This window comes from Dermacentor silvarum, chromosome 1 (assembly GCF_013339745.2).
Source record: "Dermacentor silvarum isolate Dsil-2018 chromosome 1, BIME_Dsil_1.4, whole genome shotgun sequence".
NCBI classification, from domain to species: domain Eukaryota; kingdom Metazoa; phylum Arthropoda; class Arachnida; order Ixodida; family Ixodidae; genus Dermacentor; species Dermacentor silvarum.
In genome coordinates, this window is record NC_051154.1 from 425517502 (window position 1) to 425533295 (window position 15794).

The 15794-nt window shown below is 45.2% G+C and overlaps 1 protein-coding gene across 1 annotated transcript in view; it reads left to right on the forward strand.

The window, feature by feature from the left end:
• The window catches only part of LOC119437665 (sphingosine-1-phosphate lyase), a 155658-nt gene that overhangs the window by 2467 nt on the left and 137397 nt on the right, over positions 1–15794 (forward strand). The window contains exon 2 of the mRNA XM_037704660.2: positions 2048–2216. Coding sequence (XP_037560588.1) covers positions 2048–2216 — 169 coding nt within the window. The remainder of the gene's footprint in view (positions 1–2047; positions 2217–15794) is intronic.

The window sequence follows — 15794 nt, forward strand, 5'->3', positions numbered from 1 at the left end:
ATAAATAACTACCTAGGCCCGAGCAGGCATCGTTGAAATTCATCTCGTCACTGTGAGTTGGTGTGAGAAGGCGGCATTGCAATCTGTCTCTTGTTCTTGCATTTTTTCTGGCTTGCCATGCCTTCTTTGGCTTTTTGGTGTATGGAAGGGTTACATTAGACATCAGTACAGAGGTTTAAATAGTGATGAGAAGGCCTACAAAAATACACAAGTTATACAACAGATTTGCACGAAAAGGTGTACACAGGGAGTAACTGCAGGACACAGATAAAATACACCATAGTAACAATTATGTTTATGAAGTGTTAATATTTAATCTAAGGACATGCATAACTGATTATATAAAGTTTGTGCAGTTTTTATATGAGCTAGTATGCTATTCCACATTTTTAGTGGTAAAATCAACAGTTTGTTTACTGTAATCCTGTGCGACTTTGTTGCTTTGCGTAAAATGTTTTTTTTTTTAATATACTGGCAGCTGTCTGTCAGTACATGTTTGCAAAGGAAATGGTTATGCGCAAAAAAAAAACAAAAAAAAACACGGACACAGAAGTAGACGGGGACGAGCGCAAACTTTCAACTGACTTTATTTTTTCCTGCGTTGTCAATATATACTCTGAACGACGTAGGCACAACAACGGTGATTACATGACACACTTACAACGTGCCGCGCAAGAACATTATCTCAGTTTCTTTTTAAGAAATTGAAGTGTCACTTATACAGCCATCTCCTTTTGACGAAATATGAAAGGCTTCCAACAGTTCACGGGCAGTAGTATCACGGCTTTTGCCCAAAATTTTGATGCCTCGGAAATTTGGTACACACATGCAATGCCGGACGTGCGCAGGCAAATGCGCATTCTCATTATTTTTAATCAATAGCTCGTGTTCCCTTGCACGAACGTTGACACACCGCCCAGTTTGCCCTACGTACGTCTTTCCACATGATAGCGGAATTTCGTACACAACGCCAACCGCGCATTTTACGTAGGGCGGCTCGTGTTTTTTGCCGCATCCTCCAGGATTCTTCTTGTTAGTCACACAAATCCTCTTGCGCGGCACGTTGTAAGTGTGTCATGTGATCACCGTTGTTGTGCCTACGTCGTTCAGAGTATATATTGACAACGCAGGAAAAAATAAAGTCAGTTGAAAGTTTGCGCTCGTCCCGTCTACTTCTGTGCCCGTGTTTTTTTTTTTTTTTTGTTTTTTGCGCATAACCATTTCCTTTGCAAGTATGAACCAACTCGCCCAGCAGAAAGTTTTACTGTCAGTACATGTGTTATTTACTCAAGTGTCTTTCTGTGTTGCATTTGTGCTGTTGCGCTTGCAAATGTATCTGACAGCTTGAATAAGCTGCTCAAAGGCTTTAGGAGTTCTGAAAGAGTGCATGTAACCAGTAATTCCTTGGGCTTGTTTAGCATGAAGGGACACTCAGTAGTAATATTAAGGTAAGCCAGATTGGCAGATTGCACATCTGGTAGTACCAAATACGTCACTCTTACCATGAATGGAGACTAGTTAAGCCACAGAGGTTGTTAGGAACATAAGATGGGTGGCGAGGCTACCTTGACATTCCCGCACTAGTTCCCCAGGTTCTGGATTTCGAAAGTGCCTGCTTGAGACAAATTCATCATTTAATAATAAAGTAACAAAAAAAGAGAGAATAGATTACACTGCATTCTAAAGGAAGTAAGGACTCAGCCAGAGAGATTGTAGAAATGTTTTCAGTACAAGAAACAATGTGAATAAGTGAAAATAGTGTGAAGTTATTGTTGGTCGCACTCGTGCCACTGGTGCTTCACTTTAGGTGTGAAATTAAAAGAAAAGAAAGCTTGACTTTCGTTGTCTTTGCTGATAATCCACCTTTTTCTGCCATGAGAAGGCAGAAATAGTAATGCAAAATGACTCTGCCATTCTGAACTGATTTAGTGTCCCTGTAATTCTTGCCCGGTAGGCCACTTGTAGAGACAGGGGCACTGTTGGGAGAAAGTGGGCCCAAAAGATGGCACGGTTCACTGCACATTGATTGCTCCTGTGCACTGTGCAGAAAGAGAGCCTGCTGTATGCCTTCTGGCGGGTGTGCGGGCTTGTCAACTTCCACCGAGACATGCTCAATGCCAAGTACCAAAACACGGAGCCAGCCGTCGTCATTGTCACCACAGCCTTGGTAACTTATGTGGGGCAGCGTGCTCTGCGTCGGCTCATTTATGGGGAAGGTGAGTGCTGCTTTATGCCACTTCTTGTATTTGCTGAGTTTCAGTGGCCACAATATTCATAACCCGCCGCAGTAGCTATGGCATTCAGCTGCTCAACATCAAACTGTGGGTTCAGTATGCAACCGTGGCAGCCACATTCCAGTGTTGGTGCAAAACGGCTGTATATGGCACTCTGAGCAGTGGGGTAGCCAGTGATTGGACACTCCCCCCCCCCCCCCTTAATTCTTGTGTTAGTATGTACAATCTTCCCACCCCCTTTCTCCCCATCCCCGGGCAAGTGGATGCCCCCCCCCCCCCCCCCCCGAAACAAAATTTATGGCTATATGGCTATGCCACTGGCTCTAAGTACACATTAAAGAACTCGGAGTGGTGGAAAATAATCCAGATCCCTCTGCTACAGTGTCTCACATAGCCCTTACGTTGCTCTGTAATGTTAAACCCCGTTAGTACATCAAAATATTTGTACACAAGGAGCTCCCTGCAGGGTAAAGGAGTGTTAACATTTCGACAGTGCTCCCATGCTCCGCTTCTCAAGTGTGGTCACCCGCTCATGTTGGCTCCATACTGGCATAACTGCAAAGTTGCCAAGCACCTCCAATGGAGCCATTTTAGAATGTTTGACCAGAAGTGCAGGAATAGGAGACTTGCATTCTTTCATCTCGGCCTTTAGCTTTACCCCAGTGTATGTGACACCCTTCTGAATCTGCTGCCTTTCATAATCTGTGAAGACCAGACACTGTGAGGCAAGTGTGTACCTACTTCATTGAATTGAATTATGGGGTTTTATGTACCAAAACGACAATTTGATTAATAAGCACGCCGTAGTGCTCCGGTAGAATTTGGACCACCTAGGGTTCTTTAATGTGCACCTAAATCTAAGTACATGGCTGTTCTCGTATTTCACCGCCATCGAAATGCGGCCGCCGTGGCCTGGATTCGATCCCGTGACCTCGCGCTTAGCAGCCCAACACCATAGCCACTAAGCAACCACTGGCTTAAAAGGACCACTCGACAATGCACACATCTGTTACGACCATGTTTCAGCGCGAGAATAAGCATCCACTTGAGTTGACTTCACTCTTGAGGATGAAAGCAGACGCATTTTTTTATCTTAGCATTTGGAGGAAACTTCACTATGACATGGACATTAAACTTTTGCGGTAGTCAAATTGATTGAAAGTTTTGTGTCGCATCTTGGAGGTAATCTGCGGTGGGTTCGAAGGCTAGCCGACCCGAGATAGCTGCATGATAGTTTCGTGTGCGCTGTGTTCTCGCCCGCCTGGAAGTGAGAGGCAGCACGAAGGAGGATTTGCTCGCCGCTGCTGCTGCTGCTCTTCAGACCAGCCAGCGCCTCCTCTATTTTTCAATGCCAGCCAGATGCAGCCGATCCAACGGTTCACCACCCTCTCCGATCGCCCTTTTCTACTCTCCCCCGTCAGCTAGCATTGGCACCTGATTTATGGTCGTAGGAGAGAGTACCCTCTGGGTGGCTCTTCACGACAGAAATTGGAGGAAGTAATCCTGACAGGCGCACCTCCTCCGAAACGGCAGCAGCGCGCTCTCAGACACACGCGTGGCACAAGCAGTCGTACCCTTTGGGTAGCGTCACATCGTGGGAACTAAGGCGCACCAACGGCTCCCATTGCAGAGCTAGCGATTGCACTGGCATTGAAAAAATTCAGGAGGCGCTGGGGGGGGGGGCCAGCATTCTGACAGCGAGTGTCCGCGGTCATTGAGTGAGATGGGTTCATGTTTGCCTGTGCGTGCGTGATACTGTGCTTGTTAATTTAGTTAATTAAGCGAAAGTTTACTCCCGTCGTATAAATTTCTTCCTTGCTTTTTTTTACCAATACTCTAAATGTCTCTTGCTTAACTTTACTACTGACCGGTTGATGCGTCTGTCCACTTTAAATCCAAGTACGGTTCACCCTGCCAGCGCCATTTGCCGGAGCCTGCGGCTGGCTTAGCTGGCCATCTGCATCATGCACGTTCCATCCTGCCCCCCCCCCCCTTCAATGGCACAGTTAGTTTCCTGGTGGGGGGGTACCGTTATTCGAGTTCAAGCAGTTGCTGGCCCGTCGCTCCCGATGGCACCCTTGTTGATCCGTACTCCTTGGCCTCTATATTCGGTTCGTCGTCAGGCTACACGTTGCATACAAGGCTCGCAACAACTCCTCCGTATGTACACATTTATTTACATTTGTACATTTCGCCAACAGCTTGCGGAGTCATCCACTCCAACTCTCTCATCATTCTCCCATCGCTCGCCCCCAAAACGGGGCCAAATTTCCCGTTTTAAGCCATTCGGTTCACACAAGAATTCCACTCCTCCATCCCTCGGCAGCGTAGGGCAGAGCACTCTAACAATCACAAGCAGTTTTACAAGCACACAACTGTCAACGAAGCAATAGTTAGCACAAATCAGCCCAACAGTTTTCTTTCAGTAACTCCTATTGGTTCATTTTGCTCTTTCCAGTGTTCCTGTGGCCACTCCTTACATTGTAGCTTCACTTCAAAGCAAACACGAACAAACCAAAATAAACAAACCAGCAACAACAAACAGGAACAATAAAGTACACCAACAAAAACCAGAAACGGAATTTCCCTTCCATTTTGAATCCACTTGTTACCCGGCCCATGCACTTGAGCAAGCTGCAATCTAGAGGACACGCCGTGTAATTGCTTTAACACAGGCGGCGGCCTGCTCTATGTGACGAAGACCACCCGAGCAACGCGACTCCCATCTGCCCATTAGCCTCACAAGGAGCGCTGCCGGCACGTGCCTTTTTATCCTTTGTCCAGCACCCCTGACGCCGTGAAGGGGGGGGGGGGCACGACAACAGTGACGATCGGCAAGTGAAGCGTTTGTCGGCACCCATTTGATGGTTTGAAACATCCTGCACGTGTGGTCCACGACCATCGGCTCAGCGACGCCCGCCATCCCTCTCTAAAGGCCTATCTTGCTAGCCGATAGCGCGCGCACTCCCTGGGCCTACACGCATATGGAAACGTTTTTCTAATGTCCTCCTATGCCTGTTTACATGCATACAACTAAAAGATCCAAGTAAAGGTCGTTGAACTTAACAGGCGCACTGCTTTTACTTCAGTGCTCCTACTCATGCTACGGCTGGCGGCATTATCGACGCCATTGAGGGTACCACAGAACCTGAAAGCTTGGAGTCCTTGCAACATCAAGGTGCAACCAAGTGTCGCAGTTGCATTGTGTTGGCCATACACAAGCGTGCACTCTTATGTTTTAGTCCCCACGCCAAGTGATCAGGTAGAGATGATTTTCCAATTCACGTTGGCAATTCGCCGGTTCTCCTTCCTCGAGTGAAAACCGATACAGCCGAAATAGTTCACAACTGGTACACACACCGCGACTGATGATGCACGTTGCATGTTTGTGCAGCCATGAGAAATTTCCGCATATTGTAGCTACTGCGGCACCCATACGCTACACTGACGACCTTGTATGAACCGACATCACGTAAAAGAGTTGAATGTTGGGCTAGTTGGTACTTTGACATGAGAACCATCTTGAAATACTATGCGGTGTTGTGTTGTACCGTCCTGTTGCGAGCTATTTCAAGATGGTTGACATCACATAAATTTCACGGAGAACGAGATCTCCAAATCATCCCACAGCACGTGGCGGCAACACATTCAAGCAGAGCCGCACCGCGGCTTGCGCAATGCAGAGAGGGTGGATAGCTCGCTATGTGCCCTTTCCTACTTGCCTAATGTAAAGGTCTAATAGACCCTTTTCATGGTGATACCATGGGCGCCGCCATGTTTGATCACGTGGTGACGCGCCCATTGCATGCCTCAGCTCCCTTTGTTGCCTCCGTGTTTACAAGGGATGTGCATGACGCTGGTGTGGCTCAGAAAAGCTCTGTTTCGGCAGATATTGTAGACAGCGGCTTGGTGGATGACACGAAGCTTTGACCACAGCTTCAGGGGACATGTAAGCTCTTTCAGAGCTCATTACGCCTTGTGCAAGTGGTGTGAGTAGTGTATAGGGTGCTTGTACTACAAACTGGGCTAGAAATGTATTTGAACCTGTCCAAATGTTCCGCTTCTGAATTAAATCTGGATCAGTGTCTTTTGCTCTTTGTTCTTTATTTGCCAATCACTTTGAAGCAGCGGCTTGTCATTTTCCTGACTCGGTAATGTTCATCAGTGTGGTCCCTGTTTGATTGTTTTTCTGCCTAATGGCTTGATGGTGCGATCACAGTTGCGGTTGATTTGTTCTTGTTGTACATAAAGCTTGCAACGTATACATTCTGTACTTTGTAATAGCTTGTAGCAAAGACGTGTTATCACTGGTCATTCGTTTACTCTGAACTGTCACGAAACGTTTAACTTCGAACATTCGTGCGCTGTTGGTGTAGTCACCGTGTTACCATGCTTCGGCACATTGATTCAAGTGTGGGATCATTCGCCTAATCGTGATACAAAGGTGATAGTGTGGGTGTAAGTTTGATGCGAGTTGGGGTGGATATCTGTAGACAACATGGGAGAAACTTACTATGCCAGGAAGCAGCGCTGCTCCCTTAGCCAATGTGTAACGAGCGGTACTCACTCTTGCCGATGTTCTGGGGTTGAAGTCCTTGCTTTGAAGGTTAGCGATACAACGCCGGTGCATGACTGATTTTTTTTTATCCCTAGAAAAACAGTGTATAGTGAAGGGCGGCCAGCAACACAGGCAGCTGTTATGTAGCAGCGGTCCGTGGACTCGGTCACACAGATTCATTCTATTCCTTAATATGCCACTCACCGTCCTCCCTCTACCACTTCAAATTTTGCAGCATGAATGGAGCATAGTGCATTAGCGAACACCCAGTTTCATTTCCGATAGCTGATCGCACAGTAGCAGGGCAGAGGTGGTAATATGATTTCACATTCCTGCGCTTTTCGCTGAGGCAACGTGGACTGCGCCACCGACAGCGGCATATCGTTTCTGTAGAGCAAACTGCTCTGCAAAAAGGCTCAATAATGAATAACCATTGGTAGATGCGCACAAGGAACGAGAATAATTCCTTTAGGTTGCTCGATATCAGAATTAATTTCTCTTCAGAGAATGTTTGAAACCAGAAGTGATAAGGTATCGTTGCCGTTTGCCGGGTGATTATCTTTAGGCTTTACAGAATTTTAATTAATCGCCCATGGCAGGTAGCATAATTGGAGCCCTTGAAATGGATTATTCAGTAATGTCCGCCATTCAATGGAATGGCGGACATTACTTGCATGAGAAATTGAAACATATAATCAGCAAATTCTCAGAAAATCACGAATGAACTTATTAATTATTTTATGGCAGATATTGCAATTGCAAATATTGCGGTGCCGTGCTCCTCACTGTCGCAGCGCGCTGCTGCGTGATGTAAGCAGAACAGCGCCTCGAGGGGCGAGGCTTTGCACTCGCTGCAGCCTCCCAGTTGCGGTTACGCGCGCTCTGGTTTACCGAAATTCGTTGTGCTATAGTTCTGCGGGTAATCGTACTTTTCAGATCCAAAAGTTGATATGGCTTGTATGGAGAGCACGCTTCCATTTTTAATTACAATGAGCCTGCTGAAACTAAAAGGTAAAATTTTATTAATGAATGTTTGGTAATTAGCAATTATTACCATGAATTCTAGAATTTCTCTCAATTTGAATAGAGAAAGAGTAAAATTAGTCAAAAAGAAACAGGCCAACCTAGACGTAATAAGGGTAAAAACAGACCAATTCAGGCTGGTGCTCGCAAACAAATATGCAGCTTTAGAACAGAAAGATGAGGATAACATAGAGGTAATGAACGAAACCATAACTAGGCTGATTTCAGAAGCAGCGATTGAAGTGGGAGGTAAGGCACCAAGGCAACCAGTACGTAAGCTCTCCCAAGTAACAAAGGACCTAATAAAGAAACGGCAAAACATGAAAGTGTCAAACTCAAGAGGTCAAATAGAATTTGCTGAACTGTCAAAACTGACCAACAAGAACAAAGTAAGGGATGTTCGAAATTATAACATGGGAAAGATTGAGGAAGCCGTAAAATATGGACGCAGCATGAAATCAGTGAGAATAAAACTTGGAATAGGACAAGGCAAAATGTGTACACTGAAAGATAAGCATGGCAATATCATCAGCAATTTCGATGACATAGTAAAAGCAGTGGCAGAATTCTGTACTGACCTGTACAGGGCCTAGAGCAGCCAAGCTACTTTCATTCGAAGTGGTGTCATACAGGATACAGAGGCTCCTTCTGTAACTAGCGATGAAGTTAGAAGGGCCTTGCAAGACATCACCAGGGGAAAAGCTGCTGGAGAAGATGGGATAAGAGTCGATTTAATCAAAGTTGGAGGAGATATCATGCTTGAAAAACGTGTGGCCTTTTATACGCAATGCCTCGCGACTTCAAGTGTACCGGAGAACTGGAAGAACGCCAACATTACACTAATCCATGAGAAGGGAGGCGTTAGAGAATTGAAAAATTATAGACCCATTAGCCTGCTTTCAGTACTGTATAAAATATTCACCAAGATAATTTTCAATAGAATTAGAGCAACACTTGACTTCAATCAACCAAGAGAACTGGCTGGCTTCAGGAAGGGGTACTCTACAATGGATCAGATCCATGTCCTCAATCAGGTAATCGAGAAATCTGCAGAGTACAATAAATCTCTTGATATGGCTTTCATAGATTATGAAAAGGTATTTGACTCAGTAGAGATATCAGAGTCATAGAGGCATTGCATAATGAATGAGTACAGGAGACATACACGAATATCTTGGGAAATATCTATAGAGATTCCACAGCTACATTGGTTTTCCACAAGAAAAGTAGAAAGTTGCCTATCAAGAAATTGGTCAGGCAAGGAGACACAATCTCTCTAATGCTATTCACTGCATGCTTAGAAGTATTCAAGCTCTTAGACTGGGAAGGCTTATGAGTCATTATCGACGGCGAATATCTCGGCAACCTTTGGATGCCGATGACATTGTCCTATTCAGCAACAATGGGGACAAATTGCAACAAATGATTCCGGACCTTAACCGAGAAAATGTAAGAGTGTGGTTGAAGATTAATATGCAGAAGACAAAGATAATGTTCAATAACCTGGCAAGGGAACAAGAATTCAGGAGCGCCAGTCATCCTCTAGAGTCGGTAAAGGAGTATGTTTATTTAGGTCAATTACTCACAGGGGACCCTGATCATGAGAAGGAAATTTACAGAAGAATAAATTTGGGTTGTAGTGCATTTGGCAGGCATTGCCAAATACTAATTGCGAGCTTACCACTGTCGTCGAAAAGAAAAGTGTACAATCATTGCATTCTACCGGTGCCAACATATGGGGCAGAAACTTGGAGGTTAGCAAAGAAGCTCGAGAACAAGTTAAGGACCGCACAAAGAACGATGGAACGAAAAATGTCAGGCCTAACGTTAAGAGACGGGAAGAGAGCGGTGTGGATTAGAAAGCAAACGGGGATAACCAATATTCTAGTTGACATTAAGAGGGAAAAATGAAGCTGGGCAGGCCATGGTAATGCGCAGGATGGATAACCGGTGGACCATTAGAGATACAGAATGAATACCAAGAGAGGGGAAGCGCAGTCGAGGACGGCAAAAAACTAGGTGGGGTGATGAAGTTAGGAAATTTGCAGGTGCTAGGTTGGAATCGGCTAGCACAAGACAGGGGTAATTAGAGATCGCGGGGACAGCCCTTCGTCCTGCAGTGGACATAAATATAGGCTGATGATGACCACGTATCAACCGGCACCTCGTGGTCGCCACCACTGACGGCATGTCTCCAAAGGAACCGTGTTTTTATTTCAAAATGGCTATTTTTACATATCACATAAAATCTTCGTAGAAACACCTGGTATACTATTAAAATCCATTCCAGCTGAACCATTCCTGAGAACTGACCAGCTTGAATTTGTAAATTGCAACATAGTGCCCTTAGAGATTAGTTAAAAAGCTTATTTGCCATTTTTTTAATTAGTTGAATAAGTATTTTCATTTCTCGATGCAAATGTAATGTCCAGCCCGTGAGTAATCCACCCCAAGGGTGTAGAATGGTGCTATACATGCGATTTCTGAACATTCTGCTGATTAAAATGACGCACCTAGTATGCTTGGCAGAGGTGGTGGCGTAGGATTCGATTCCCAGACAGAGAAGTTAATTCTTTATTTGATTCCCTTCCAGAGTTGTGATATATATTCAACCTCAGCTAATTACTCCTATGCTTTTCTTGGCTTCATTGCATTGCAAATCTGGTAGCCTTGATGACATTAGTTAGCATATGAGGGTTTATTAGCCATGTGCTTGCACTTTTGAAGGGACTGACAACCAATTTTCATGGTACCCTTTTCTTGTGCAACGGGAAGCTTACTGGTCAGAGTGTCTAATCATGAAGTGGTAACGTGGAAAATGCTGTGGACCATGTTTTTAATCAGAATTCTCAGGGCTGCACCAGTTTCGAGATAATAATTTTCCAGGTGTCCGATGAAATGCATTGGCGTTCCAGTTACATTTTCTAAAGAAAACGCTGTTTTATGCATTGCAGTGCACAAGTAACTGGAACACCCATGAATTTCATCGGACACCTTGAAAATTAATATCTCAATTAAGTGGTGTAGTCCTGAGAATTTATTCCAGGCCTCACCGGCTACAATTCCTAAACTAAAATGCGTGCCATAAAATAATTGAATAAAAAAGGTAATTAAGGTAATGATAATATTTGATATAAGCATCTTGATTTCTCTTAGAAGTAATGGTCGTCTCATTGAACAATTTAGATGAAGGGCTACAATTGTGCTATCTCCCCCAGGCAATTCTTAGTAATTTGGTGCAGCTAAATAAAATTTACACAGAAACTCGTCTGGGAGTTGTCTAAGTATGCGTAAGCATTGTGCCACTTGCTCATCTCCACGTAGCCCGGTGTCATTATCAATGTAAGGAACCTAATGCGACCAGTGTAAACGACAACGCTGTGGCGTCACGAACTGCTGTCGGGCAGCGCAAGGTGGATTGAAGGTCGATCCAAATAGGGTCGCGAAGCTTCGGGCGAAAAGCGGTTCAGAACGAATTGTCACCAACATCAACAAGGGTGGTTATGGGAGCAGCGATTGAAGCGTGACTATGTTTGGAGGAAACACACATAACCTTGGGAAAGAACAAAGCGTTTTTTGAATTAAATCGAGACACAGATTCATTCAATGAAAACAAGATTGCTAATCGATTTTATATATGCATGGCGAGAAAAGAAGAGGCAACTCTATTTTACTTGATCATTATCAGTAAATACCTTTTTTTCTGCGCACACCGTAAGAGTGCCCACCACGCCACTATTACTTGCAATGCAGCTCTTGAAGGGTGCAGGAGGGCGTGCTCGTAAAGTTCACCTGTTACAATATGCCCCCCTCACATGTGTTGTTTTGCTTGTCGACATTTGTCTCAATTATTTCTTAACGTGTTCAGTCAAAAGTAGTGAGTTGCGACCGCCAGATAATTGTTTACTTGAGTTGTTTTCGTCAGACAGCGCTGGCCGAAGGGCTTGGCGTCCGACGAAAGGACGAGCACTCTATGCCCATAGCGTTCTTTGGCCTCCAAAGAAAGTATGCTCTGTGCAGGCATGCGATTTTGACACCCGTGCGGTTGACCTTTTCCTGCATCGCTTATCAAGTCGAATGGCGGGGCATTTGAATATACAGCTCTAATGGCAGGCCTCTGAAAACAAATTTTGCGCCTTTGCGCAGAAAATGACGTCACTTCTGTTTTTAACGGATATGACGTCACATTACTTTTTTTTCTGCCGGAAGTATTCCCTCCTCACACAGATGGCGCTAAGCCCCATAAACTGTCAATGAACCGCCATGTTTTGAATGTATGGGCTGCTATGGAAGCGTCGCTACCAGGTATACTTACCTTGGTGAATTGATGACGGGAGCAGATTAGTGCAGGTGGTGGCGCCAGGTGCGTTGATGACATTCCGATCATTACAAGCCGTTATCGCTCTTTAGCACCTTATCCAACCGCGTCGAACCATCGTGAACAGTGATCAACCGTACTCCGGCGGCTGCTGTGTATGGCGCGGTTACGCGGGCTGAAACTTGAAAGTGATATGCGATAGCAACAGAGAGCGCCGACTGCTGACACCTTCGTGTGCTCTGTGTTCTCGCCGCTTAGTTCACATTGAAGCGAGAGAGGCAGCACGAAGGTGAATTCGCTCGCTGCTGCGGGTGCCATCTTGAGAGCGATCGTTTTACAGGACATACGGTTTTCCTCGTTGGTGATTGGGAGCGAGCTCCACCACTGGAAAAGCTGGCGCCACCGTCCGCGTGACGTAGTATGAGGGATCATGAGGACACAGCGGCTGTGTCGGCCACTTCGGAAGTGCCGAAGCGAGCTGAAAACGAAGTTGAGTCCTACCTGCGCTGTGGTTCTGATTAAGCGGGGAGGTCTTCCCGCTTCAAGTGCCTGCTTGACAACACTTGAAAGTAATATAATAGGTAGTGGCTGCCTTTCAAGGCATCCAACATGGTAGGCTACTGCGTAGGCAATGGAACCTTGTATCAGCCTTGACAAGTACCCGCAGGTCAAAAACCTGCATTAAGCTTGGATCGCGAAACGTAAAACCGACAAGCAGCTATCGGCTACAACTCGGGTGCGCAACAAGCACTTCCGCTAGGAAGATTTCTGCTACGGCATCGGGGCTGTGATTTTAATTGAGTAGGAGCAAGCGCGCACGGACATGCTCGCCCGCGTGCGCTGCCCGCCTAATATCATGAAGCTTTGGTCTATTAACTTGTTCATGCTAGATACTCGCACATTCACTGAAATGGAAATGGAACGGTAAGAATCACATTAAAGAAATGCATGACATGCGTATATTTGTGTTAGCACGAAACAATCGGATTAAGAAAAAAAAAGCATCGGGAAATCGCTCACTTCGAAAACCAATAAACGTACAGTGCGACGTAACTTGAGAAATAATGATATTGAAACGTCCAAGAATTAAAAAAAGAAGATTTAATCGTCGCAATGGCACATCACAAGTCGCTGTAGGCGTCGAAGTCGCTAGTTACAACAAAATTATAGTGTTGGGCTGCTGAGCACGAGCTCGCGGGATCGAACCCCGGCCACGGCGGCCACATTTCGATGGGGGCGAAATGTGAAAACACCCGTGTGCTTAGATTTAGGTGCACATTAAAAAACCCCAGGTGGTCCAAATTTCTGGAGTCCCCCACTACGACGTGCCTCATAATCAGATCGTGGTTTTGGCACGTAAAACCCCATAATTTAATTTTAACAACGAAATTAGTTTTGAACAGCTCTGATAGCGTCCACGCAACAGTGGTTGCTTGTGTACTGTCAAATGTTCATATGCTGCAGTCTAAAACTCGCGTCATGGGGCGAAAACGCGCTCGCAGCTAAAGTGAAACATTGTGCGCGGAAATGCATGCAGAAGTGCAGTCGGTCGCTGCAAACCCGTGGGATCGCTGCATTGAGGCTTCTTTCTCTTATGCTTCATTTGGTTATACCTAAAGCCCACAATAAGAACATATTTCAAATAGTTTGCTCTCAGCTAATGTCTTTACCTTTCAAGCAAGAAGCTAGTTCGGGGGACTTCATCGCGGCGACCGCGTGCAATGGTTCACTGTACATACTCAGTTAAGAGATAGTCTGTAAACAATTATGTGTTTTCTGTTTGCCCGACATCATTTGACAGTAAAAAACTTCCATCGTTTCGAGAGTACATTGCACGTCGTGTTTTTTTTAACGTCAATAGCCAAACCTATGCAGACCGCGTGACGTTATCCCTCATACTATATACGCAAACGAGGTGCTTCCGACAGATGGCGACTCCGTAAGTCCTCGCCCCAATAAGCATAGAAATGCTAGAGTGACCTAGAATACTGGGGAGTGTCCAAAGTGCCGCGTGAATGCATGGGAGGAGCGAGGACCTTTTCTTGTGAACTCCCGCGCCGTGGCGCTGCTGTACTGGACCCGTGGGCTGTCTCTGCTGCGGGTGCCACACCGAGGCGGTGGGAGTCTGCTACATACCAGATATTTTGGTTGCTCTTGGCCAACATCGCGATAATTTGGGATATATTAAGTACCATGTCACCACAAGGTAATACCATAGTGACTCACGGCAAAGAGAACGCGTTTGCCGGCTGTGAATACGGGTATTTCGTCTATTTCCTTCTAGCTCGCTTGGTCCGCCCTTTTGCGGCTGTTTGAGTAACGCATTCCGCGCGCTTACTTTATTTAGTTATCCGTGGAATGAGCAACGTGAACGTGCTGCAGGAGAAAATAAGCTGGAGATCGTGATGATAACCAGGAGAACGGGGCAGCGGTGGCTAGCTCACGCGAACGCTTTTACACCCTATCGTTTCCTTTCTTTTATTTCATGCATTCGGTTTGTTTTACAAGACTGTCTCCCGTGCTCTGCTGTTTCGTTATTAAGGCGAAATCCTTAACTGGCTCTTGGAAAACGGAATGTGGCCGTCGGCGGGGCCGAGATATCAAAAATAAATACAAACCACGTAACTCTCGCGTCTCGTTTACTTGGTACATATACCAAAGTATAGCGTGGAAAGGCACAAATGTGTGACTAAGATGACTGATGGGTCATGGCATTAGTAACTTGACATACTTGCATTCATGTCAAGATTAGCGGTAACGATATGACGTGTGATGCAAACCCGCATTCTTCAGCCAGAAATCCCTCTGATGCTGTGGGTGTGACGATAAAAACGTGTTGAATGCCAATCTCAATCTCAACCTGTCGAACTTAACCATATATAATTAAGAACTGAGAGCACAGGTAAAGGATAATAATAGTAATGATAATTTCTGGGGTTTTACACCCAAAAATCACAATATGGCTGTGAGAGATGCCGCAGTGGAGGACTCCATTAGTTTCAACCTCCTGGGGTTCTTTAACGTGCACCTCAATCTATGTACACGGGTGTTTTATGCATTTCGCCTCCATCGAAATGTAAGCCGCCGTGGCCAAGAATCGAACCCGTGTCCTCGAGCTTAGCAGTATAACCTACCAAAGCCACTAAGCTATAGCACGTATAGGTTATAGCACGTATAGGTAAAGGGTACGCGAGAAATATACCGTGGCAAAAAACAAGACAAATCAAAATAAATGAAACGCTAACAGTGCAACTTTGTGTACGTATGCCTCATTTTATAATTGCGAGCGAACGTCAGAAAACGAACGTGATGCGTTATAGATGTGCCACTTGTCTGTCGCCTACTTGTGCTGTAAGAGTGCAAACACTAAGCGAATTATAACATGAGAGTAACTTTAGGAATATTTATTGCCTATGCTCGCTCGTTTGTACGCACCAGATATACTTACTGATCAATAATTACGTACTTGTAGAGGCAACTAATCACCAGAACATAACCTTTTCATATTTTACTGTTATTGAAGGTAACTATTTTAGGGATATATGGAATCAATATTGATATTTGTAGTGTATCAAAGACAGTAATTTTCAAGACTATTTCCCACTCAATATAATGCAAGCACAAACATCGTAACGAGACATGAATGCTTGTTAGTTTATGC